General features: G+C 41.6%; 1 protein-coding gene across 1 annotated transcript in view; it reads left to right on the forward strand.

The window, feature by feature from the left end:
* slc35b4 (solute carrier family 35 member B4) overlaps window positions 1-26,403 on the forward strand; it is a 60,845-nt gene that overhangs the window by 16,351 nt on the left and 18,091 nt on the right. Inside the window, exons 2-6 of the mRNA XM_063072198.1 lie at window positions 11,969-12,082; window positions 12,737-12,839; window positions 13,937-13,986; window positions 15,008-15,089; window positions 20,793-20,853. Of these exons, the coding sequence (XP_062928268.1) occupies window positions 11,969-12,082; window positions 12,737-12,839; window positions 13,937-13,986; window positions 15,008-15,089; window positions 20,793-20,853 (410 nt within the window). The remainder of the gene's footprint in view (window positions 1-11,968; window positions 12,083-12,736; window positions 12,840-13,936; window positions 13,987-15,007; window positions 15,090-20,792; window positions 20,854-26,403) is intronic.

The following is a 26,403-nucleotide window of genomic DNA, read 5'->3' on the forward strand; positions in this document are numbered from 1 at the left end:
TGTTACAATTTTTTGAGGAAATTACAAGTAGGCTAGACAAGGGAGATGCAGTGGATGTTGTATATTTGGATTTTCAGAAGGCCTTTGACAAGGTACCACATATGAGGCTACTTAACAAGATAAGAGCCCATGTAATTATGGGAAAGTTACATACGTGGATAGGGCGTTGGCTGATTGGCAGGAAACAGAAAGTGGGAATAAAGGGATCCTATTCTGGTTGGCTGTCGGTTACCAGTGGTGTTCCACAGGGGTCCGTCTTGGGGCTGCTTCTTTTTACGTTGTACATCAACGATTTGGATTATGGAATAGATGGCTTTGTGGCTATGTTTGCTGATGATACGAAGATAGATGGAGGGGTCGGTAGTGCTGAGGAAACGGAGAGTCTGCAGATAGACTTAGATAGATTGGAAGAATGGGCAAAGAAGTGGCAAATGAAATACAATGTTGGAAAGTGTATGGTTATGCACTTTGGCAGAAGAAATAAATGGGAAGACTATTATTTAAATGGGGAAAGAATTCAAAGTTCTGAGATGCAACAGGACTTGGGAGTCCTCGTGCAGGATACCCTTAAGGTTAATCTCCAGGTTGAGTCGGTGGTGAAGAAGGCGAATGCAATGTTGGCATTCATTTCTAGAGGAAATTCTAGAGTATAGGAGCAGGGATGTGTTGTTGAGGCTGTATAAGGCGCTGGTGAGAAGACCTCATTTGGAGTACTGTGGGCAGTTTTGATCTCCTTAGTTAAGAAAGGATGTGCGGACGTTGGAGAGGGTACAGAGAAGATTCACTAGAATGATTCCGGGAATGAGAGGGTTAACATATGAGGAACGTTTGTCCGCTCTTGGACTGTATTCCTTGGAGTTTAGAAGAATGAGAGGGGACCTCATAGAAACATTTCGAATGTTGAAAGGCATGGACAGAGTGGATGTGGCAAAGTTGTTTCACATGATGGGGGAGTCTAGTATGAGAGGGCATGACTTCAGGATTGAAGGGCGCCCATTAAGAACAGAGATGTGAAGAAATTTTTTTAGCCAGAGAATGGTGAATCTATGAAATTTGTTGCCACGAATGGCAGTGGAGGCCAAGTCATTGGGTGTATTTAAGGCAGAGCTTGATAGGTATTTGAGTAGCCAGGGCATCAAAGGTTATGGTGAGAAGGCGGGGGAGTGGGACTAACTGGGAGAATGGATCAGCTCATGATAAAATGGCGGAGCAGACTCGATGGGCCGAATGGCCAACTTCTGCTCCTTTGTCTTATGGGCAATAAATGCTGGCTTAGCTGGCAATGCCCACATTCCACAAATGAATAAATTTTCAAAAAACCTAGCAGTTGCATTTTGATATAGATTGGGTGGCTGAAGAAAACTAAAGAGGATGCCTGGAGTGTTGTATTGCAGGAAGAAAGTTCAGTAAGTGATATATCTAGAGCAGAATACCTGCAGGTGTTGCTGGATGCTGAATGCTGGAGGAACTCAGCAGGCCACGCAGGATCTATGGAAAAGAGTGAACAGGCAATGTTATGGGCCAACACCGTTCATCAGGACTGGAAAAAAAGATGAGAAGTTAGAGCAAGAAGGTGTTGGAAGGGGAGGAAGTAGTACAAGATGGTAGGTGATAGGTGAAACCGGGATAGGGGCAGTTGTGAAGTAAGGAGTTGGGAAGCTGATTAGTGAAAGAGATAAAGGGGTAGAGAACAGGGAATAAAAGAGGAGAGGGTAGAAGACCATGGAGGAAAGGGAAGGACATGAGGTGAGTGAGGGAAATGGGAATAGTGAAGGGGGGGGTGCAGTTACTGGAAGTTCAAGAAATTGATGTCCATGTCACTGGGGTAGAAGCTACCTAGAGAGAATATAAAGTGTTGCCTCCTCGCAGCAGTAGAGGATTCCATGGACTGACATGTCATAATTGAAGTGGGTAGAGAGGAGACATAGGGCCTGGTATGGCACTTGTTCCATTTGCAAGAATAAGTACCAGGAGGGGGATTAGTGGGGAGGGATGACTGACACAGGAGTCGCTTCGGGAGCCCATTACCTGCCCACCACCTCTCTCTGGTGCTCCTACCCCTTTGCTTTCTTCTGTGGTCTTTTCACCCTCCTGTCAGATTCTCCCTTCTCCAGCCCTTTATCTCTTTCCCCTATCAGCTTCCCAGCTCTTTACTACACCCTTCCCCCTCTCCCAGTTTCAGCTATCAACTACTACCTTGTACTACCTCCTCGCCTCCTCCAACCTTCTTGCTCTGACTTCTCATCTTTTTTTCCAGTCCTGATAAAGGGTGTTGGCCTGAAAAGTCAACTGTTTACTCTTTGCCATAGGTGCTGCCTGGCCTGCTGAGTCCCTCCAGCAATTTGTGTGTGTTAATATGTTTAGTCTGTCCTGATAGAAGGTAATACCTGTGCACGCTTCAGTCAAAATATGAAACAGCATTATTAACATCAAGTGAGATTGTTCTTTTCTTTTGATAGACTTTCATTTAAATTCATAACCTCGGAGTGTCCCAGAAGACTTTACAACTTTTTTTTAAAGTGTATACATGTATGATATAGGAAAAATAGGTATCAAGTTGCACACATCCCACTGAATTCAGCAGGAGATATCCATAGGTTCAGAATACCATGCAGTGGGGCTGGGATAACTAACTCCGTTGAAATGTCATGATCAACATTAAATAAGATGGAGAATAGTTTCATCCTGTGCTGCCATTTCTATGAGCCTAATATCACAGTTCACTTGTCAGAAAATGTGAATGATCAGTCCTGATGTCTTGAGATGGGAAAAGTTAGAGAGGTGGAATCTCTTTCTTGATATCCTGTTAAACTTGAAACTATTATTTTGAGAGTGATTCTTATTTTGTTTTCTTATGTTGGATATATACAGTGTGTGTGTATACATATATGTGTGTGTGTGTGTGTGTATATATATATATATATATATATAATATATATATATATATATATATATATATATATATCTATATGTGTATATATAGTGTGCATGGGAGGGGTAGCACCTCTAGATGGGGGGCTCGTCGCACTCCTTGGAGTGGCTCGTCATCTGTTGGTCCCCACCAATGCCCAGCTGTCGCCTGTGGCTCCTCGTAGCTGTTCGCATGCGACAGCAGCTACACCCCGGACAAAGGCTTCGAGAGGCCGGCTAAACCAGGTGAGGGTAGCCAACGGGTCTGAAACCCTGGGTCAGATAGGAATTTTCTCAACCCAGCATGCGAAGACTGCTTCGGTGGATCAGACAGAGGAAACGCCGGGGGTTCAGTGGCTGAGAAGGCATTGCAGCAGCGCATTGTGGAGTGCGTAGGGCGCGGCAGAGCACTTAAAAAGACGCAGCCATCCAATGCAGCCAAGGAAGTTGCCAGACGTAACAATTCTTTGTGCCAGTGGATCTTAACTTCTGAGGCTGAGAGAGTGGGATCGTCTCTGTGCAAGGCTTTTCCGCTTTAATATCTTTCATGCACTGGTTACATTGTGCAAAGGTCGGCTGGTGGCGCAGTGAGATCAGTGCCGGGCTCAAGAATGGAAGTTCCCGAGTTCGATCCAGTGACAGACAGACTGCCCCTGAGTGCGCTCTCCATCCGTGCCGGGTTGATGTCGAGCTCGCAGCTCGGCCTCGTAAAAAATCACTGCCACCCTGCACAATGTAGTCTTCCTCAGACCCGGAGAGACAACCAACTAATATATATATCAAATTAAGAGTAGGAGTAGATCACTCAGCCCCCTGAACCCCCTGTCATACCTTGAGATCGTGGCTAATCTGATTGTAACCTCAATTCCAAATTCCCACCTTTTGCTTATCAATAATTTCTTTATCAAAGGGTGATGGAAAGAGTTCCAGATTCCCTGGAAGTGTCATTGCCACATGTACCAAGTAACAGTGAAGAGCTTGTCTTGCATTCTGTTCATACAGATCAGATCATCATGCAATGTATTGAGGTCGAGCAAGTTGTGCAGAATAAAGTGTAGCAGCTACAGAGAAAGGGCAGTACAGGTAATCAGTAAGGTGCAAAATTGTAAAGAGGTAGATTGTAGGGTCAAGAATCCATCTTATTGTATTAGGGAACCGTTTAATAAGTTTGAAATGGCAGGCGTAAGCTGTCCTCAGGCCTGCTGGTGTGTGCTTTTGTATCTTCAGCCTGATAGAAGAGAGAATACCTGAGGTGGGTGTGGTGTGGTATTTGATTATGCTGGCTGCAGGATGTGTTGACAGAGTCTACAGCGGGTTAGACTGCTTTCTGAGATGTGCTGAGGTGTGTGCACAAATCTCTGCAGTTCCTCAGTTGCATGTTCAGCAATTGCCTTACTGTTATGCATCCACAGAGAATGGTGCATTGATAAAAATTGGTAAAGTTTGATTGTGACATGCCAGATTTCTTTAGCCTTCTGAGGAAGTAGAAGTGATGGTGAGCTTTCTTGGCCATGGTGTCCATGTGGTTGGAGCAGGACAGGCTGTTGGTGATGATCCCTCCTTGGATATTGAAGCTCTCCACCTCAGCACTGTTGATGTAGTGCACAGAGCATGTGCATCATCCCCCCCTCCCCCCCCGCCCGAAGTCAATAACCAGCTGTTGTGTTTGAGGGAAAGGTTGTTAGCTTCGTGACATGGTGTCAAGACATCAGCTTCCTGTACTCTGACTCATCGTTATTTGAGATATGGCCTCCTACGATGGTGTCATCTGCAATCTTGTGAACAGAGTTAGATCAGAATCTGGCGACAAGGTCATGAGAGTTGGAGACTGAGGACATATCCTCGTGGAGCACCGGTGTTTAGAATAATCACGGTTGAGGTGTTGCCACCTCCGCTTACTAGCCCTCGGAAAAGATAATTGTCTCATCTTGTCTTGGATAAGGAAACCTTTTATTTGATGGCGCAGTGCTGAGCAGACATGTGTCACAGCTCCTCCGAAAAGTGTTGAAATTATGCAACCAAACAACCTCGAATTACCTAAACAGCTCCAGTTTGTCTGATTGGAAACTGAGTGATAGCCTAAATGCCACCGAAACCAACAAAGCAGATGCAGCAGTCTTCGAAATTAGACTCCACCTGTAACCATGCGGTGCAAGCTAACGACAATGCTGGTGAAGAAAAGGCAACAGATGCTAGCACGGCCCAAACCAAATCCTAAACGCTATTCAAACAATGAAAGATGACTTCGTGTCGAGATTTGACGGGCTACTAAACGCTATACAAGGGGTACAAGCTGATCTGAAAGCTGTCACAGTGCGCATTACAGAAGCCGAAGATAGAATTAGCACTAATCGAGATGATACCGCCTCTGCGTAATCAAAATACAACCATGAAAGCAGCTATGGAGGCGTTAGTGTTTAAAGTGGACAACTTGGAAAACCGTATCCACCGTTCTAACCTTCGCCTGGTAGGACTGATATGGTCTATTTTTTGGAAAAATGGACCCCCGAGGTGCTCGGTGCTGAAAACTTCCTGGGCCCCTGCTGATTGAGAGAGCGCACAGAATTGGCTGGGCTAACAATGTTGAAGAACAGTCAGCTAAGCGACCCAGGGTAGTGATAATGGAGTTCTTAAACTACGCGGATGAGAGCCGGGTTATGAAGGCTGCCAGGCTGAAAGAACCTGTACTTTTCGACAATCAGAGAATCATGTTTTTCCCCAATGTCTCTGCTGAGCTCCTCAGGTGAAGGAAAATTTTTGATCCAGTGAAGAAAGAGTTAGCCTCTCTCTCCATCCTGGACCTACGGTACAGGATAATTCACCCTGCTAAACTGCTGGTGATCTACAAAAGAAAACGCCGCGCCTTTGACAGTGCACCGGCAGCGGTGAAATTTGTGCAGGAGCTGAAGGACTACAATTTGGAGGCTGCGGGCAAGTGAGACAGTACAGCAGTTCTTTGACTTTTGCTTCAATAGTGCCTGAGGGACATAAATGAACACTAACGAACATTAGCGGTGTGTTACTCACTGCATTGTTTATGCTAATGAACTTGCATCGGTTCTCATTATCTTCAGTGGCACTGTAACTACAACCAGGTTAAATTTGATAAAGACTCTTGGTATAAATTTGGTTGTAATATTCTCTACTACTGATAACATCTGGGCTCTGTTCTGGCTGTTGGCCATGCTGTTCCTCACCATGATGACGGCGAGGGAAGACCAGTTAAGCTCCATAATTATGCCCTCTTTCGGGGCCGTCAGGAGGTGTTCATCATGGGCTGGGTGTATTTCAGTTTGAGAAGTACACTTAGTTATGTTTACAATGTTTTAGGTACTATTTACTGGTTTTTACTCATCTTCTTTTATGTTGGCAATCATTCTAAATCAATTCAGCTCAACGTGATTGAAATTATAACTAATAGCCTATGCCCTGCGAGCTTCAGTTTACCTCTTGGAATGTAAGAGGATTAACTAAACTTGTCAAGTTAAAGCAAGTCATGAGTAGGATAAGACAATTAAAAACCAATACAGTTTTTCTGCAAGAGACCCATTTAACTGCTGAGGATATAGTTAGAGTAAGGAGGAGATGGCCGGGACAGGTTTTTTCAGCGTCTTCCAGCTCACACTCATGTGGGGGGCGGGGGGGGGGTAATAACCGTTATACATAAGTCGGTGCCTTTCCACCTTGTCAGTGTTACTGAAGACCAATCTGGCAGATACCTCATTACTCAATGCGAAATTTTCTCAAACAGGTTTAATTTGGTCAATGTGCATGGGACAAATGATGACAATCCAGCTTTTTTCAGACGTCTGTTTTTATCATTAGCTGCTCTGCTGGGCCATCTTATTGGAGGTGGTGATTTTAATTGTGCACTTCAACCTAAACTAGAAAGATCTAATGGGATAGATACCTCTCACCATCAGACAAGAAAATACTTATTGCAATGCGCTGAAGACTTCAATTTAGTTGCTGTGTGGAGAAGGAAGTACCCAGATAAACTAACTTTTTCCTGCTATTCTCGCACTTGCCAGGCCTTTTCCAGAATTGATTATTTCTTAGTTTCAGCTGCTTTAATATCCACAATTATAAGCTGCTGGGTACAATAGCATAATAATTTCAGATCACGCCCCAGTTTCATTTATTTTGAACCTGCCTAATGCTTTACATTACTCCTCCAGATGGCGGCTTCAAACGATTTGGCTTAGGGATCCAGAATTTATAGCGTTTATTGGAGAACAGATAGACTACTATTTTGGAAATAATACGGACCAGATATCTGCTGCTATAAGGTGGGAAGCCTTTAAAGCCTTTCTAAGAGGTCAGATGATTAGCTTTACCAGCTTTAGACATAAATCTTTTAAATTGGAAATAGAACAGCTTCAAAAAAGAATAAAAGAGACTGAATCTGAAATATTTCAAAATCCCTCTCGGCAGCTATTTGCAGAACTTAACAAACTGAGAGCTAAATATAATGTATGGCCATTAATAAGGCAACAGAAAGTTTGATGAGACGGAAGCAATCCTATGTTGAGCAGGGTGAAAAGGCTAGTAGACTCTTGGCCTGGCACATCAAACAGATACAAACAGAAAGGGCAGTAAACACCATACAATCAATGAGGAGGTGACAACTGCTGACCCAAAAGAAATAAACAATATCTTTTTGAGATACCAACATCTGAATATTCTGAGTTATACAGATTTAGCTCCACAAGTACAAAAGGAATTTCTCGACTTGTTAGAATTTACACCCCTGGATGAAACGTCCTTGACCTCGCTGGAGTTTAACTTATTGTCTGAAGCTGTAACTAACATGAAGGGAGGGAAAACTCCTGGGCCCGATGGAATTCCGATTGAAATACATAAAATCTTTACGACTAAATTAATTCCACCTCTGCTTGTTATGTATCAGGAGCCATTTGACACTGGATCCCTTCCCCCCCCCCTTAATGTGGCAGTAATTACACTACTATTAAACCTGGAAAACCACTGTCCCTATGTGGATTTTATGGGCCAATCTCACTTCCGAACAATGATCTCAAAATTCTCTGTAAGGTATTAGCTAGGAGGCTGGAGCCACTCTTGCCAAAAATGGTCCACCCTGACCAAAACGGATTTGTTAAGGGAAGGCAGGGCTTCCACAACATTCGAAGAGTGCTTAATGTACTTAATGAAAAATCTGGAAGTTCTGATAGCGCTATTCTGTCATTGGATGCCGAGAAAGCCTTTGACAGAGTGAAATGGCAATATCTATTTAAAGTTTTAGAAAGATTTGGTATAGGGGGAAAATTTCTAAGGTGGATACAGCTTCTTTATTCTAACCCACAGGCTGAAATTTTAACTAAGGGCTTTTTTCGGCACCTTTTAAACTCCCAACAGGGAGCAAGACAGGGCTGTCCCCTATATCCCCTCCTGTTTTTCCTGGCCATTGAGCCACTTGCTATGGTAATTTGAAAACAGGCTAACATAGCAGGAATAACTATAGGAGATACAGAACATCGCATAGCCCTGTACGTGGATGACGTAATTTTGTTTTGCTCCAACTTAAAACAAACATTACCTGCCTTAGTTGATCTGATAAGTACTTTTGGTACTTTTGCAGGCTATAAAATAAACAACAACAAATTTGCAATATTATTCATGGATAAAGATGAGAGACTCAATCCCCCACTTCAAACGCCATTTATGGTGTCAGACCAGGTTTTTACTTATTTGGGTGTTTAAATTACTCCTACTATTGATAAAATTATCCCAACTAATTATAACCCTCTCACAGACTCAGTTATTCAACTTATAATCAGATGGACGAAATTGCCCATATCTTTGATTGGACGTATAAACATCTAAAAATATCAATTTTACCGAAGTTCCTGTACCTTTTCCAATCTATCCCACTTTCTCCTCCATCATCTTTCTTTTGTTTATTAAAGAAAATTTGTTCTAATTTTATCTGGGATAATAGACGTCCATGACTCAGGCTTTCCCTGTAATATCTGCTGTACCATAGAGGCGGCTTACAGCTACCAAATCTTATATGGTATTTCTGGGCAGCCCAAATTAGAGCAGGAGTGTTTTACTTTGTTAAGGATCACTTCCCTACTTGGGTCTCAATGGAATCCCAGTCGATCAATATCCCTCTAGAACTATATGTGTATTCAGCAGATGATAAAAAACTGGTCAAACAAACTAAAAATCCTTTCTTAAAAAATACAATAATGGTTTGGCACGATGCTCTTGCGTATTTGGGAGAGACATCACAGTTTTCCCAGTTTACTCCTGTCTTTGGTAATGGTAGCTTCCGGCCCAGCAAAGCAGTACCTGGTTTTAAAACTTGGTCGACCCGAGACATAGCTAAGGTGTCTGATCTTTATAATGGCAATACATTTATGTCATTTGAAGAACTCGAGGCCACATATGGAATTCCAACAAAACACTTTTTTAAATACCTTCGGTTGCGAAGTTTTATTATGTCCAGACAAGGTTACAGTTTGAAGCTCCCTCCTTTATCTACCCTAGAAGACATCACTCTGAAATTATCTGAAGCTAGGGACATGTGTCTGTATTATACAATTTGTTTGCAAGTAAATGCAAAGAGTCATCAAACAACATACTACAAGCATGGAGAACTGACTTGCATGAGAATCTATCAGAGAAAGAGTGGTCAGAAGCTTGTTCCTTAGTTCAAACTCAATCAGTGAACACTCATTCTAAATTACTACAAGTGGATAACCAGACAGTACATTACTCTAGTCAGGTTGCATCACTTTAACCCTAACGTTCCAGACACATGCATTAAATGTAACCACCAAAAGGGGTCTCTGTTCCATTGTATGTGGGAGTGCCCCCAGATACTGTAATCTGCTTCTGGAAGAAGATGCTGGATTTGCTTAGTCAGATTATTGGAAAAAAGGTGCCCCTTGATCCTAAATTATGTACTCTGAATATTTATCCAAAGGACTTTGTAACCTTCAAAAATGTAACATCTCGGCTTAATATTTGTTTTTTGGAAGCCAAACGCTGCATAGTCTATTCATGGAAGAAGCCAACAACCAGTGGACTCTCACGATGGCTGAAAGGAATGACTTCTTACCTTGCTCTAGAAAAGATAAGCTGCATCACAAAAAACAAACTTGGCGAATTTCAGGAAACTTGGAACATTTTCTATAAGTTTCTGGACAACAATATTCAGGATGATGAAAGTAACGAACTGAATTGACTGCTTTTTTTAATGGTGGGGTGTTTGCTTTTTTTGTGTGTTTTTTTTTCTTTTGATTTCTTCTGTATTGTATTTTTTCCTTTAAATTTGTTGTACTTTCAAATCTATAGATGATCTAATGTGTTTTCTTTTTATTCTGTAAAAGCAATAAAGAGATGTTTAAAAAAAAAGAAACTTTTGTTTGAAGTGGCGAACTTCTAGCACTAGCTTCATCGGCAAGAAACATCCTCTTCACACCCACCTTGTCGATACCTCTCAGCATCTTGTGTGTTTCAAACTCTCAGACTCTGTTGGGATCATCTAGCTTGTCCAACCTTTCCTATAAGACAGAAGACACAAGGATGCTGGAATCTGGACATGGAGACAGTCTGCTGGAGATCAGTGGGTCGAGCCACATCTGTGGTTGAAAAGGAATTGTTCATGTTTTGGCCCAAAACATTGTTATTTTTCCATCTTTTTGCTGGACCAGTAATGTAGTGGTTAGTGTATCGCTTTACAGCATGAGTGATCACTGATTTGGTTTCAATTCTCACTGCTGTCTATAAAGAGCTTGTCCATTTTCCCTGTGACCGCGTGGATTTTCCTCCAGCTTCTTCCCATATTCCAAAAATGTACAGTTAGGGTTGGTAAGTTCTGCGGATGCTATGTTGGCACCAGAAACATGGCAACACTTGTAGTCTGCTGCCCACAACATCCTCACACAGTGTTGGTCGGTGACACAACCAACACATTCCACTGTGTGTCGATGTACATGTGACAAATAAAGCTGATCTTTATCTTTAATTTCTAAGCTACCCTTTTGCCCATCATCCACTAGGCAACCCACCAAGATATTCTGCATTCCAGAACTCAGTATTCCCACATCATTTGGATTTTTTTTTTTAGCTTTCTTCTCAATATGGGCAGTTTCACATTTTCCCTCATTATATTCCATTTGTCAGGTCGTTGCCCACTCACTAATTTCTCCACATTAATTTGTAGCTTTCTTTTCTTCGCAATTTACTTTACTACTTTATTATTATCTCAGCAACAAATGTAGCAGTCACATCTTCCAAGGCATTTGTATCAATGATAAGAGGTTGCGGGTTCCTGTACAGATCCTTGCGGCATATCAATCGTTATACTTTGCCAACCAGAAGAAGGTCAATTCTCTTTCCTGTTTGCCTGTCAGTCTTCTGTCCTTGTAAATATTTACCTTCCACACCATGAGATTTTCCACAAATATCTTTGATGTAGCATCTAATCAAATTCCTTTTGCATATTTGATTATAGTATATTCACATTTCCTCTTTGTTCACATAGAAATTCAGTAAGTTCGCCAAATGTGACTTCTCTCTTACAAAAGTCACATTGACTTTGCTTGATAACCGGAATTTTTCTGAGTACTGGCATCTTCAATGATAACTTGCACAGTTTTCCCTGTGGTGGTTGTAAAGCTTCCCGCTTTGTAACGTTCCATTTTCTGCATCTTATTTTGAATAAAGGAGTAACATTTCCTATTTCCAGTTTCCTGGATCCTTCCTTGAATCTAGGGAATTCTGTAAAATGAAAACCAACGCATCACATATCTCACCTACATTTTCTTTAGAGATGTGGAGTGAAGTTTTACAGGTCCCGATGATTTGTCAGTCCATAGCTTTACTACATAATTATTTTTGATTTAGTGCATTCATGTGTCCACTGAGAATTGTTCATTAATTTTTAACTCTGATTTATTGATTTGATTCTGTCCTATTTTTTTCATAGGAAGAGCAATTTATACAAAGAAAAGTTCAGGTTATTGGAATTTGCTGCTAAACTATCAGTTTTATTGCACTTGTAGTTTAAAAATATTCTTTTTTTCAGGGATTTTCCAGGATGTGGGAACATTGTGACATTTGGACAGTTCCTGTTTATAGCACTGGAAGGCTTAATCTTTCAAGCTCACTTTCTCACAAAGCCCAGAGCAATTCCTTTGAGGTACTGGAAAAGTTCTCTTTTTGGAGGGGTTGGATACTAGTTTGTGTAAAAGTAACCAGAATTCATGTTTCGAAATGCTCTTCCTTGTTTGTGATCTTCTGTAGCCGAAACATCTGAGTAATTTTTACAGCTTTCAGATCCGTGTTCTTTTCCATCTGGTCTCTTGCATGGGACCAATTATTAATCACTTTGCTCCTTGGGGGCGTATCTTCATCTGCTTAGACTTTAAGCTCTTGAGATGCCCCTCTCAATCCTTTGCTTCAGGAAAGAGTATGATCTAAAATTCCTCTCGTATTTGTGCAGGAAGCTTCCAGATGTCTTGCAGTTCTTTCTCATTCCTGTGAAGTACATTGTCTTGTTATTCCACTTGAACATCTGTTAAAGAAATTCCCCTACTGGTATCAGCTTGTACTCTTTCCCCTTCCTGCACCTTCTTACCCTGGCTTCTTTCCCCTTCTTCTCTAGTCCTAATGAAGGGTCTTGCCCTGAAATGTTGACTGTTTATTCCTCTCCATAGATGCTGCCAGACCTGCTGAGTTCTAGCATTTTGCATTTGTTAATCTGATAGTCTCATGTGGGATGGTAGATGAAGGAATCGCCCTTCAATTTACTTTTTTTTTTATCTTTTCTCTGTTTTCTTTCTTTTTCACATAGGAACTACTTCATTATGGTGTCCATGTTTTTCGTTGTGAGTGTGGTTAATAATTATGCCCTCAACTTCAATATTCCAATGCCTTTGCACATGATCTTCAGATCAGTAAGTAGTTTCTTACCTATCAATATAAAAACAAATAATGAAACTGGAGACTATGACCGTATGTAAGGCTTGTGTTTGAGTACTGCATATATACTATTTGTATATACACCTAGTGTCCGCTTTATTAGATACACCTCGTTCCTACAAGTGTCTAATCAGTCAATCACGTGGCAGCAACTCAATGCAGAAAAGCATGCAGACGTGGTCAAGAGGTTCATTTGTTGTTCAGACCAAATATCAGAATGGAGAAGAAATGTGTTCTAAATTACTTTAATCGTGGAATGATTGTTGGTGCCTGGCTTGATTATCTCAAAAACTGTTGATCTCCTGGGACTTGCAGGCACAACAATCTCTATAGAGTTTAAGGAGAATAGTGTGAAAACAAAAAAAAAATCTAGTGAGTGGCAGTTCTGTGGATGAAAATGCCTTGCTAATGAGAGAGTTCAGAGGAAGATGGCCAAATTGGTTCAAGCTGACAGGAAGACGGCAATAACTCAGATAACCACGCATGAGAATAGCAGTGTGCAGAAGAGCATCCAAGTAGGACCTTGAAGTGGGTGGGCTATAACAGAAGACCACACTGAGTTCCACGCCTGATCTTAATAAAGTGGCAACTGAGTATAATACAGGTAACAGATGAATAAGGTCACTTCTATTTTCTAATATATTTTGGCTTCAAAATGGATGAATTTAGAGCATGGTTTAGATTGGATAATCGAAAGCAACGGATAACCTTTTCCATGGAAGTTTGTGTGACTTAAGTGTGACATCTTATTGAATCACAAATCTCGAGTTCGGTCTCTTTTAAGAATATAGTAATATAGTTGCAAGGGATCTCCAGCCATCTCATTTTCATTAAGTTGGCAAAAGAAGCATGAATTACTGCCTTCATCCCAAGGTTTTATTATTTTGATAAAAACGGAAGGAAGTCATTGAATTTTAGAATGAATATCCCAATAACAGTAAATAATTTCCTCAAGGGCCAATTGCTGGGCAGACTGGTCATAATTGATTTTATTAATTAAATGCATTTTCTCAGAAAAGAGAGAGCAATTGTATAACTAGAATTTGCGTGACGTTTTTCTGTTATTTTCCAGGGCTCTTTGATTGCCAACATGGTACTGGGAATTGTCATATTAAAGAAAAGGTCAGTTTTTATTATTCTGCCTGTTGTATCTCCGTGTACTGATCAAGTCAGCGCTATGCTATAGGCAAACAGTTGAGGGAATTTGATGGTAAATTAGGAACGAGTGAAAATAATAGACTGCTGACACGGCTTTTGGATAAAGATAATTAGGAAATAGAATAAAAAGCCCTCAAAAATACTGTTTTTAATTATCATGGTATTTTACATCCATTGAAATGCCTTAATGTGTAGTCTTTGAGGTAATGAATGACTGCATGGCAGGTAATTTTTACATTGTAAAGTGGCAAACATTGCAGTTCATTTTAATTATGCTGGTTGAAGGATTAATATTGGCCAGGATTCCAGTCACGTTTGGGAGAAGTACTGGCCTGCCTCTCTTTTCTCTGTGTAACTGTAGGTTCACACTAATCTAGTCAACTTTTAAATGACGACTGAAGTGAGCTGGCAGGACACTCATTTGTATCCAGTGATTGAAAAGCTGACCAGCATCATCAAATTGAAGCGCCCACTGAATGGATAATAAATGTCTGCTCTGCCATTAGTTCAAATGCCCTGAGAACTAATTATAAGAATTAATAGGGTGGTTTCTTTGTTAAGGCAGGACTTCGATTGAAGAGGTGCATCTAATCAGAATTGGGTTTATTATCACCGGCATGTGTTGTGAAATTTGTTAACTTAGAAGCAGCAGCTCAATACAATACATAATATAGAAGAAAAGAAATAATAGTTTAAGGCTCCTTGTAATCCAAATCAGATTTAACATCACTAAGTTAAATTTGTTTTTTGTGGCAGCAGCAAAGTGCAAAGACAAACATTTATTTATTTTTATAGTATATGTCATGATTCAAGAACCATTCAGAAATCTGAAGGCAGAGGAGAAGAACCTGCTTTTGAACCATGAGGTGTGTGGAGAGTTAAACTACATTCCACTCTGCACCCATTCTCGACAGAAGCAGTTTTAAACTAATAGATTGTTGTGTCACCAAACAAGATTTTTAGCTTATTTTCTTCTCTTTCACAGATACACATTTGCGAAGTATATTTCAATTGCTTTGGTTTCTCTGGGGATATTTATCTGTACATTAATGTCAGCAAAACAAGTGGTAAGACATTGAAATTTATGCATAGCAGTCTGGAAAGTAGTGTAAACTGATTCAATAGTAACTTTCACAATGAAGGTGAAAATACACAATCATATAACTTGCATTTATAACCATATAACAATTACAGCATGGAAACAGGTCATCTCGGCCCTTCTAGTCCGTGCCGAACTCTTACTCTCACCTAGTCCCACCGACCTACACTCAGCCCATAACCCTCCATTCCTTTCCTGTCCATATAGCTGTCCAGTTTAACTTTAAATGACAACATTGAACCTGCCTCAACCACTTCTGCTGGAAGCTCATTCCACACAGCTACCACTCTCTGAGTAAAGAAGTTCCCCCTCATGTTACCCCTAAACTTTTGCTCTTTAACTCTCAACTCATGTCCTCTTGTTTGAATCTCCCCCACTCTCAATGGAAAATGCCTTTCCACGTTAACTCTATCTATCCCCCTCATAATTTTACATACCTCTATCAAGTCCCCCCTCAACCTTCTACGTTCCAAAGAATAAAGACCCAACTTATTCAACCTTCCTCTGTAACTTAGGTGATGAAACCCAGGTAACATTCTAGTAAATCTTCTCTGTACTCTCTTTATTTTGTTGATATCTTTCCTATAATTCGGTGACCAAAACTGTACACAATACTCCAAATTTGGCCTCACCAATGCCTTGTACAATTTCAACATTACGTCCCAACTCCTACACTCAATGCTCTGATTTATAAAGGCCAACATACCAAAAGCTTTCTTCACCACCCTATCCACATGAGATGTCACCTTCAGGGAACTATGTACCATTGTTCCTAGATCTCTCTGTTCTACTGCATTCTTCAGTGCCCTACCATTTACCATGTCTGTCCTATTTTGATTAGTCCTACCAAAATGTAGCACCTCACATTTATCAGCATTAAACTCCATCTGCCATCTTTCAGCCCACTCTTCTAAGTGGTCTAAATCTCTCTGCAAGCTTTGAAAACCTACTTCATTATCCACAACTCCACCTATCTTAGTATCATCTGCATACTTACTCATCCAATTTACCACCCCATCATCCAGATCATTAATGTACAGGACAAATAACAGTGGACCCAGTACAGATCCCTGAGGCACACCACTAGTCACCAGCCTCCAATCTGACAAACAATTATCCACCACCACTGTCTGGCGTCTCCCATCCAGTCACTGCTGAATCCATTTTACTACTTCAATATTAATATCTAACGATTGAACCTTCCTAACCAACCCATATGGGACCTTGTCAAAGGCCTTACTGAAGTCCATATAGACAACATCCACCGCTTTACCCTCGTCAACTTTCCTAGTAACCTCTTCAAAAAATTCAATAAGATTTGTCAAACATGACCTTCCACGTTCAAATCCATGTTGACTGTTCCTAATCAGACCCTGTCTATCCAGATAATTATATATACCATCTCTAAGAATACTTTCCATCAATTTACCCACCACTGATGTCAAACTCACAGGCCGATAATTGCTAGGTTTACTCTTAGAACCCTTTTTAAACAATGGAACAACATGAGCAATACGCCAATCCTCCAGCACCATCCCCGTTTCTAGTGACATTTGAAATATTTCTGTCAGAATGTATTTATGTACCAATGTTATATTAAGAAAATGTTCAAAATGCTTCACAGCATTATCAGATCCTTGAAATGAAAATCTTAACGGTTATGAGCAAAAGGTGGAAGAGGATGGAACTGATTGGGTAGATTTTTCAAATGTGCAGTGACTATTGTCTCCTGCATTTTATGCATCTCTGTATATTGGCACAGAATTGCAAAAATTATGAAAGGTGCTGTTTTGCCTGTTTAATCAAGTGAAATCTTTACACCGTTTCAGTAAGAATTGAAAATAATGTGGCAACAAACACAAAATGCTGGAGGACCTCAGCAGGCCAGGCAGCATCCATGGAAATGAATAAAAGTTTGATGTTTCGGGCCGAGACCCTTCATCAGGACCAGAAACAAAGATGAGATGTTAGAGTAAGAAGGTGGGGGGAGGGGAGGAAGAAGTACAAGGTGATAGGTGAAGCCGGGAGAGGGGGAGGGATGAAGTAAAGAGCTGGGAAGTTGATTGGTGAAAATAATAAAGGGCTGGAGGAAGGGGAATCTGATAGAAGAGAGTAGAAGGCCATGGAAGAAAGGGAGGAGCATCAGAGGGGAGTGCTGGGCAGGAAGGGAAAAAGGTGAGAGAGGGAAATGGGAATGGTGAAGGGGGGAATAACATTTGCTAATAGTAGCTATGAGGAGGGAGGTGTGATGCACACAAAGATACATAGAAGCAGAGGAGTGGTTTTCAGTCTTTGGAGCTGTCTGCCAGTCACCATGTTGGACGTTGGTCCTGAATCTTAATACTATAATCTTTACTTTTCTGTGTGGTAGCCAGAGAGTGGTAAATCCTTAGAATTCATTGCCATAGACTGCTGTGGAGGCCCAGTTATTGGGAATATTTAAAGTGGAGGTTGATAGGTTCTTGATTAGTAAGGGTGTCAAATGTTATGTGGAGAAGGCAGGAAAGTGGGGTTGAGAGGGGAAACTAAATCAGCTATGAGAAAATAGTGTAGAACGTTTTGCTCCTATGTCTTATGCTCTTATGCATGTTCTTTGATGCTTTTAGTGTTTGGAAATCTATCTTTCAGCTGCTTAAATTATCCTTGTAATATATTTCAGCTCCACATATTTGCTGCGCTGCACTTTAAAAATTTGGGTGTTGCCCAGTGCTACACATTCTGAACCTCAGTCCTCTTAACAGAGTTATGCCGTTAATTCTGCAAGTGTGGAGTGTGTTTTATTTCACACTTGCAGAGGAAGGTATCAGTCATTTTCATTAACAGTGGGGATTGAGTGTGTGTATGTGCATATACCTCAGTGCTTGAAATGTGTGGGCTTATCTTGAACTAACAGATCTGCCCTGAGGATTGGTATTTAGAAAAGTTATGAGCTCTGAACAGTTACATGACCCATTCGATTGTACCTGGTTTGAAAGTTCTGATATACCCATCAATCATTTCACTGCTGAATGTTAATGAACAGTCTTGAGACCAGTGACACACTTTGCCTTTTGACAGAGCAACTCCATCCGTTTGCTGTCAACTGCTTAATCAACCTTTTTCCCCATTTCTGATCTGCTCTTTTCCTTTACCCTTATTCTCTGATCCATTATCAATGTGCACTGTAAGCTCAATCTAAAACCGTAAGACATAGGAGAAGAATTAGCTCATTCACCCATTGAGTCTGCTTCATCATTCAACCATGGCTGATTTAGTATCCCTCTCTGCCTTCTCCTTTGACATCCTTACTAATCAAGAACCTATCATCCTCCTCTGCTTTAAATATACCCAATGATTTGACCTCCATAGCCATCCACGGCAATGAATTCCAAAAATTCACCACCCTCTGGCTGAAGAAATTCTGCATCCTCTCAGCTCTAAAGGGCGTCTTTCTATTCTGATGCTGTGTCCTCTGGTCCTAGAAACATCCTCTTCATGACCACTCTAACTAGGCCTTCTAATATTTGCTATGTTTCAATGAGGTTTCCCCTCATGCTTCTAAACTTCAGTGAGTACAGGCTCAGAGCCATCAAACATTAAGTGCACAAATTTTATTCTTTCTACTTTTGCACCTGGGTTGTCTTATTCCTCTATCCAGAATGTGGCTCAGCCAGCAGTTACTCACTTGAGGAAAGAAAAATCAGCCAGCCTCTATCGAACTCTGAAATGATGCTTTGAATACTGCTTGCGGTTGGCCAGGACAGTGCTAATGTATCTGAGCTATCTGTAGATGCAAAGGGTTAACGATTGGTGTGTGCACGAATGGGTTAAGCAAGTACGAAGCTCAGATTGACTATTTCCTGTCCAATTGATACAGAACTAAAGACTCTGCCTGTTCATACGCTTGACATTTCTACCGCTATTATTTTTGAATCCCCTTGAGTGATTTAAAGGTTGTAATCGTAGGCAAAGGTTCAGATGACAGTTACAATGCAGTCAGATTCTGCTTTTGAGCCACTAATTCGTGTGTGCAGCAATTTTTTGGTTGCCTTGGTCACATCTCTTGCCTTGTAAGTGCTCTGATAGCACAGGATTCAGCTAGGTTGCGAGGCTTATTTTTTTAAAATAAGATAAAAATGTATGTATCAATGCATGGGGAAATGCCTCCAACCCACAGCACAAGTTCCCTTTTAAATGGCTCAAAGCAAAAAGAAATACGGATACTGGAAATAAAATCGTACAATGCTAAACGTACTCAGCAGGTCAGAGAACATCATGTTTCAGACCAACAGATAGTTTTCCCTAAAGTGACCCCACAAGTAAACAGGATGTCATGCATGGCTTCATTGCTTGGGGCATTGAGTCTAAGAGTAAGGAAATCACGTTGCAGCTATATAAATCCTTGTGTGAGGCTGCACTTGCGGGTTTTGTACAATTCTGGTTGCACCATTGCAGGGTTTGTGGAGCTTTTGGAAAGGGTAAGGAAGAGGCTTATCAAGATGTTGCTTGAATTAGAGGGTTGGAGCTGTAAGGTGAATGAGAGGCTGAGAGGAGACTTGATAGCACTTTATAAAATTATTAGAAGTATGGATAGGATGGATAGTCTGAATCTCTTCCCCAGGTTGAAAATGTTAAATAGTCGAGAACCTGCATTTATAGCAAGAAGGAGATGTGCAGGACCAGTTTTCTGTTTACATAGAGTGTAAGGTGCATGGAATGCCCTGACATCAACAATGGTGGAAGCAGATACAATATAGGAAAAGGATCTAGTGCTTGATATTCATATCCAGATTGGTTGCTTAATGTCTACTGTAGATATGATATTGGTGTTTTAGGGCTTTTAGATGTGCAGGAGGTGGAGGGATATGGATCATGTGCAGACAGAAGAGAATTGGTTTAATTTGGCATCATGTTTTGCACAGACATCGTAGGCCAGAAGACCTTTTTTCTGTGCTGTATGGTCTACGCTCTGTGCTTTGTGTTGCTGATCGTGCAAAGGTGCAACTATGGTACTGTGCAATAGTCTTAGTCTTAGCTATGGTGCTTATGACTTTTGCACAGTACTCTCTGTGTTAATGTGGAGCAAAGAGCAAGTTTGTAAATCTGGCTGGAGGAAAGGAATTGTGAGGGTGGAGCACCGCGGGAGGGTGATGGGACAAGACAGGTGGCAAAGAAGGGGTGCCGGGGCAGTGCTGCCGGTTGCGTGGGGAGATGGCAGACACACCCAGCTCTGAGGCACCAGGCAAGGTTACTTGATTCTAAATAATTGTTTTATTGATCATTACAGAATGTCTCTGGGTGCTTCCTGCTCTCTTCCCCCTTTCCCAACCATGATTCCCCTCTCCCTGTCCCTTTCCTACTCTCAGTACACAATAGTGACCCATATCAGAATCCGGTTTATCATCACTTAGATATGCCATGAAATTTGTGTTTTTTGTTTGCTGCAGCAGCAGTACAGTGCAATACATAAAACTGCTACAGTACTGTGCAAAAGTCTTGGGCACTCTAGCTCTAATATAAGATTTTTGCACAGTACTGTAGTTTACTGAACAACTATTGAATTCATAGAATTGTACAGCACAGAAATGGGCGCCTATAGCCTTTTGATCCACAGCGTAGTGAATATTCAGGCAGTTATTTTTTTGTGTGAAACTATGGAACTAAAATTATGACTTGTTTTTCCTTATTTCAGTCTTCGCATACAAGTGTGTCTGAGGATGGCGGTTTTTATGCGTTAATGCAGTGGTTGATAGGTAAGGAAATACATTTCTGAGAAATTCATTTGATGATATAATATTAAGTAGCTGGTAAATGATGGCCTCCAAGAGGACCACAGCCTTGCATTGGGTTTGGAGGCCTCAATGGCCCAGAGAAGTATGTTGGCTAGAGTCAGGGCCTCGGACTTTGACTCTTGGTAGGGTCACCCATGCCAAACAGGTCAAAACTAGAGGCCAGACTAAGAGTAGTTCATTGGTCCTCCAGATTTGGAGGTTCATCTCAGGGCTAATACCACTGACTGGTTAAAAAAAATTGTTATGAAAAGATCAATGAAGAATCCTTCTATATCTGTGTGCAATAGTATGGACGGACAGAGACGGAGGACTTCATTGCTGCCTTAAACACCAGAGGTGCAACAGGCAGTAAGTGATGGGGAAAGGAATGTCAGAAAATGCAGATGGGGGAAAAGAATGAGAGGAGTTCAAATGCAGTGTGTAAACATTGGCCAAAACCGTTAGGAATAAATGGGCAATTTCTGTGTGATAATTACCTGCAGAAGTCCTGTACCTGTACTTGGGGTTTGGGCTCCCCCAGGATGCTTGAATATTTTGTGACACTACAAGTTGGATTTATTTTCACTTCCATGGATTCCAGGATTCTTTCAGATGTTGCACCAGGAACTTTATGATTAGTAAAACATTAAAGTAGGTTAACATTCCAATGTTCTGTCTCTGATCATAGTCAAGATTGTTTACCCCATTCTCCCATATCCACCCCTCCATTCCCCACCCAGTTTGGAAAGCTGACGTGTTGATGTTGTCAGTGATGTTTCCAAGCCAGTGAATTTCTTGCTGTCACCAGAAGACACCAGAAATCCAAATAGTCATTTGCCTGAGATCCAAGAGTACTTTTTCATGCCATTTATTTCTAAAATATTTGAATTGTTCTTTAAAATAAAACATCTTGAAGTGTTCTATGAGACCATACCTTGATGATGAGCCAATGGGCTTTTGTGCAAAAGCTTGGTCAAGGAGGTAGAGCAGTGTCTTAAACACAAAAAGATGAAATGATTTCTAAAGATTGTTAAGGATTGGAGCCCAATCGCACTGAAGAACTTTATGTCTGGAATTGTTTTGTTTTGTTCTTCTGCCAATAAATGCACAAAGTGAGAGAAACCTTGTATCTACATGTGAGAATCAAAGCGATGGTGTAATGCATGGCCAGAAATTGGATGAGAATTATTATTGCTGATTTATAGGTGTGAAATTTCTTTAGCAGCAGCAGTACAGTGCAAAGACATAAAATTATTATATATTACAAAGCAGTGCAAAATAAAAGGAATAATAAAAAGGTGTTCATAGACCATTCAGAAATCTGATGGCAGGGCGGAAGAAGCTGTTCCTGAATTGTTGACCGTAGTCTTCAGGCTCTTATACCACGTCCTCGATGTTGCAATGAGAAGAAGGGATGTTTCAGATGGTGAGGGTCCATAGCGATGGATGCCCCATTCCTGAGGCACCACATCTTGACAATGCCCTTGATGGTAATTGAGAGGAGTCTTAATCCAAGCACATAGAATCTGAAAGTATGACATATGACAGGATGGTCCTGGATTTTGCAGCGTTAGCACTGCGCTGCAGAAGAGTAAGGAAGGACAGGTCTCAGAAGATGGCAGGCAGCCCATGTGGGACATAAGGTGGGTTGCACCATACGCTCCACAGACTCTCAGAAAAAGAACAAGATTTCATTTGAGAGAGCAGACTGCAGATTGGGAAGGAGTTGGGCACATAGAAAGAACCACACGAAAGAATGAGGGCTTCTCAGAGTTGGCTGCCAGTGTAGAAAAGTAAGTAATCAGACCATTAAAAGGTCCTGACGAAGGGTCTCGGCCTGAAACGTCGACTGCACCTCTTCCTAGAGATGCTGCCTGGCCTGCTGCGTTCACCAGCAACTTTTATGTGTGTTGCCAGACCATTAAAATGTTTGCTTGAGTGGCCAATTACAGATGTTCATTATGATCACTGATGATGTTGGAGTGGATGCAATTGAACAGATGGCAAAGCTTGTATTATTTGTTGGTGTCGTAGCAGATTGGGAACAGTGAAAAACACCACCATTAGAAGAGTTGGAATAAAAACAGAATATCAAAAAATACTCAAGATCAGGTAACGTCTGTGGAGAAAAAAAAAATAGAGTTCCAATTTAGTCAATTTTTAGCTACGGAACTTGAATTTACAAACTTCTGACCCAGGCAAAAAGTGTAAGCAATTGAGTCGCAGGTTGCAATATTCCCAGAAAACACCCTGGGGAAGTAAACAATTGATTTACAGAGGGGTCTTTGGATCTAGGTCCATAGCTTGCTTGAAAGTGGCTGCACTAATTGATAGGGTGGTAATGATGGCATCTGGTATGCCTGCCTTTATTATTCGAGACACTGAGTTAGACAGTTATGTTGTAGATTTATAGAACTCTAGTTAGGATGTATCTGGAGTATTGAATTCAGTTGTGATTGCCCCATTATTTGAAGGAGTGGAGGCTTTGAAGAGAGTGCAGAAGAGATGTACCAGGAAACTGCCTGGATTAGAGGGCACGTCCTATAAGGACAGGCTAGACGAAATTGTTGTTTCCTCTGGAGCAGCTGAGGCCTGATAGAGGTCAGAATGGGGTTTAATATCACTGGCATATGTTGTGAAATTTGTTATGTGGCAGCAGCACATTGCAATACATAATAAAAACTGTCAATTACAGGAAGAATATAATATGTTTTAAAAAGTTCAAATAAAAGTCCTGCAAAAACAGAATAAAAAGTGAGGTTATGTCCATGGGTTCAGTATCCGTTCAGAAATCGGATGCCAGAGGGGAAGAAGCTGTTCTTGAATCATTAAGTGTTTGCTTTTAGCCTCCTGTACCTCCTCAATGGTAGCAATGAGAAGAGGACATGTCCTAGGTGATGGGGTCCTTTCTGAGGCACCGCTCCTTGAAGATGACCAGGATACTGGGAAGGCTAGTGCCCATGATGGAGCTGAGTGAATTTACAATTTTAATTGAGAGAATAGGACCAATCAAGTGTGACAGTGGAAAAGTGTGTATGGAACTGGACGGGATAGCAGAGATACTTAATGAGTACTTTGCTTCAGTATGCACTATGGAAAAGGATCTTGGCAATTGTAGGGGTGACTTACAGCAGACTGAAAAGCTTGAGCATGTTGATATTAAGAAAGAGAATGGGCTGGAGCTTTTGGAAAGCATCAAGTTGGATAAGTTGCCGGGACTGGAAGAGATGCACCCCAGGCTACTGTGGGAGGCAAGGGAGGAGATGGCTGAGCCTCTGGCGATGATCTTTGCATCATCGACAGGGACGGGAAAGCTTCCAGAGGATTGGAGGGTTGCGGATGTTGTTCCCTTAGTCAAGAAAGGGAGTAGAGATAGCCCAGGAAATTATAGACCAGTGAGTCTTACTTCAGTGGTTTGTAAGTTGATGGAGAAGATCCTGAGAGACAGGATTTATGAACATCTGGCGAGGCATAATCTGATTAGGAATAGTCAGCATGACTTTGTTAAAGGCAGGTCGTGTATTACAAGCCTGATTGAAATTTTTGAGGATGTGACTAAACATATTGATGAAGATAGAGCAGTAGATGTAGTGTATATGGATTGCAGCAAGACATTTGACAAGGTACCCCATGCAAGGCTTATTGAGAAAGTAAGGAGGCATGGGATCCAAGGGGACATTGCTTTGTGGATCCAGAACTGGCTTGCCCATAGAAGGCAAAGAGTGGTTGTGGACGGGTCATATTCTGCATGGAGGTTAGGGCTCTGTTCTGGGACCCCTACTCTTCTTGATTATTATAAATGACTTGGATGTGGAAGTGAAGGGTTGAGTTAGTAAATTTGCTGATGACACAAAGGTTGGGGGTGTTGTGGATAATATGGAGGGCTATCAGAGGTTACAGCAGGACATTGATAGGATGCAAAACTGGGCTGAGAAGTGGCAGATGGAATTCAACCTAGATAAGTGTGAAGTGGTTCATTTTGGTAGGTTAAATATGATGGCAGAATGTAGTATAGTAAGACCCTTGGCAGTGTGGAGGATCAGAGGGATCTTGGGGTCCGAGTCCATAGGACGCTCAAAGCTGCTGCGCAGGTTGACTCTGTGGTTAAGAGGGCATACGGTGTATTGGCCTTCATCAATCATGGGATTGAGTTTAGGAGCCAAGATGTAATGTTGCAGCTATAGAGGACCCTGGTCAGACCCCACTTGGAGTACTGTGCTCAGTTCTGGTCGCCTCACTACAGGAAGGATGTGGAAACCATAGAAAGGGTGCAGAGGAGATTTACAAGGATGTTGCCTGGATTGGGGAATATGCCTTATGAGAATAGGTTGAGTGAACTCGGCCATTTTTTCTTGGAGCGACGGAGAATGAGAGGTGACCTGATAGAGGTGTATAAGATGATGAGAGGCATTGATCGTGTGGATAGTCAGAGGCTTTTTCCCCAGAGCTGAAATGGCTAGCATGAGAGGGCACAGTTTTAATGTGCTTGTAAGTAGGTACAGAGATGTCAGGAGTAAGTTTTTTTACACAGAGAGTGGTGAGGGCGTGGAATGGGCTGCTGGCAACGGTGATGGAGGCGGATACGATAGGGTCTTTTAGGAGACTCCTGGACAGGTACATGGAGCTTAGAAAAATAGAGGGCTATGGGTAACCCTGGGTAATTTCTCAGGTAAGGACATGTTCGGCACAGCTTTGTGGACTGAAGGGCCTGTATTATGCTATAGGTTTTCTTTGTTTCTGTATTTCTGTTTTCTGCAGCTTATTTCGATCCTGTGCAGTGCAACCACACCCCCCCCCCCATACCAGTGATGCAGCCACTTAAAATACTCTCCATATCTGCAGAAATTTGAGAGTGTTTTAGTTGGCAAACCAAATCTCCACAAAATCCTGATGAGATATAGTTACTGTCTTGCCTTCTTTATAGCTACATCGATATGTTGGGCCCAGGATAGAGTCTCAGCGATGTTGACACGTAGGAACTTGAAACTGCTCACCCTTTCCACTTCTGATCTCCCAATGAGGACTGATGTGCTGTCCCTCAGCTTCCCCTTCCTGAAGTCCACAATCAGTTCCTTAGTCTTGCGTTGAGTGCAAGGTTGTCACTGCAAGACAACTCTACCATCTAATTTATCTCACTCCTGTATGCTGCCACATCACCATCCAGAATTCTGCCAACAATTGTTGTGCCATCCATAAATTTACAGATGGAGTTTGAGCTGTGCCCAGCCACATAATCAGGGGTGTGGAAAGAATAAAGCGGTGGGCTTTGCAGACATCTTTGAGATGCATCAGTACTGATTGTCAGCAAGGAGGCGAGGTCATTTCCAATCCACACAGACTGTGGTCTCCCAGTGAGGAAGTCGAGGATCCAGACGTTGAGTAGATATCCAGCATCTTTTTTTCCCGCTGTGTTGAGATGTATAATATATAATATTAGGCATGCGTTTAAGATGGGGAGGGGGGTCGTTGAGTTCAATGGAGATGTGTGGAGCAAGTTTTGTTTTACACATACAGTGCTGGGTGCCTAGAATG

The sequence above is a fragment of the Mobula hypostoma genome, chromosome 20, assembly GCF_963921235.1.
Source record: "Mobula hypostoma chromosome 20, sMobHyp1.1, whole genome shotgun sequence".
NCBI classification, from domain to species: Eukaryota; Metazoa; Chordata; class Chondrichthyes; order Myliobatiformes; family Myliobatidae; genus Mobula; species Mobula hypostoma.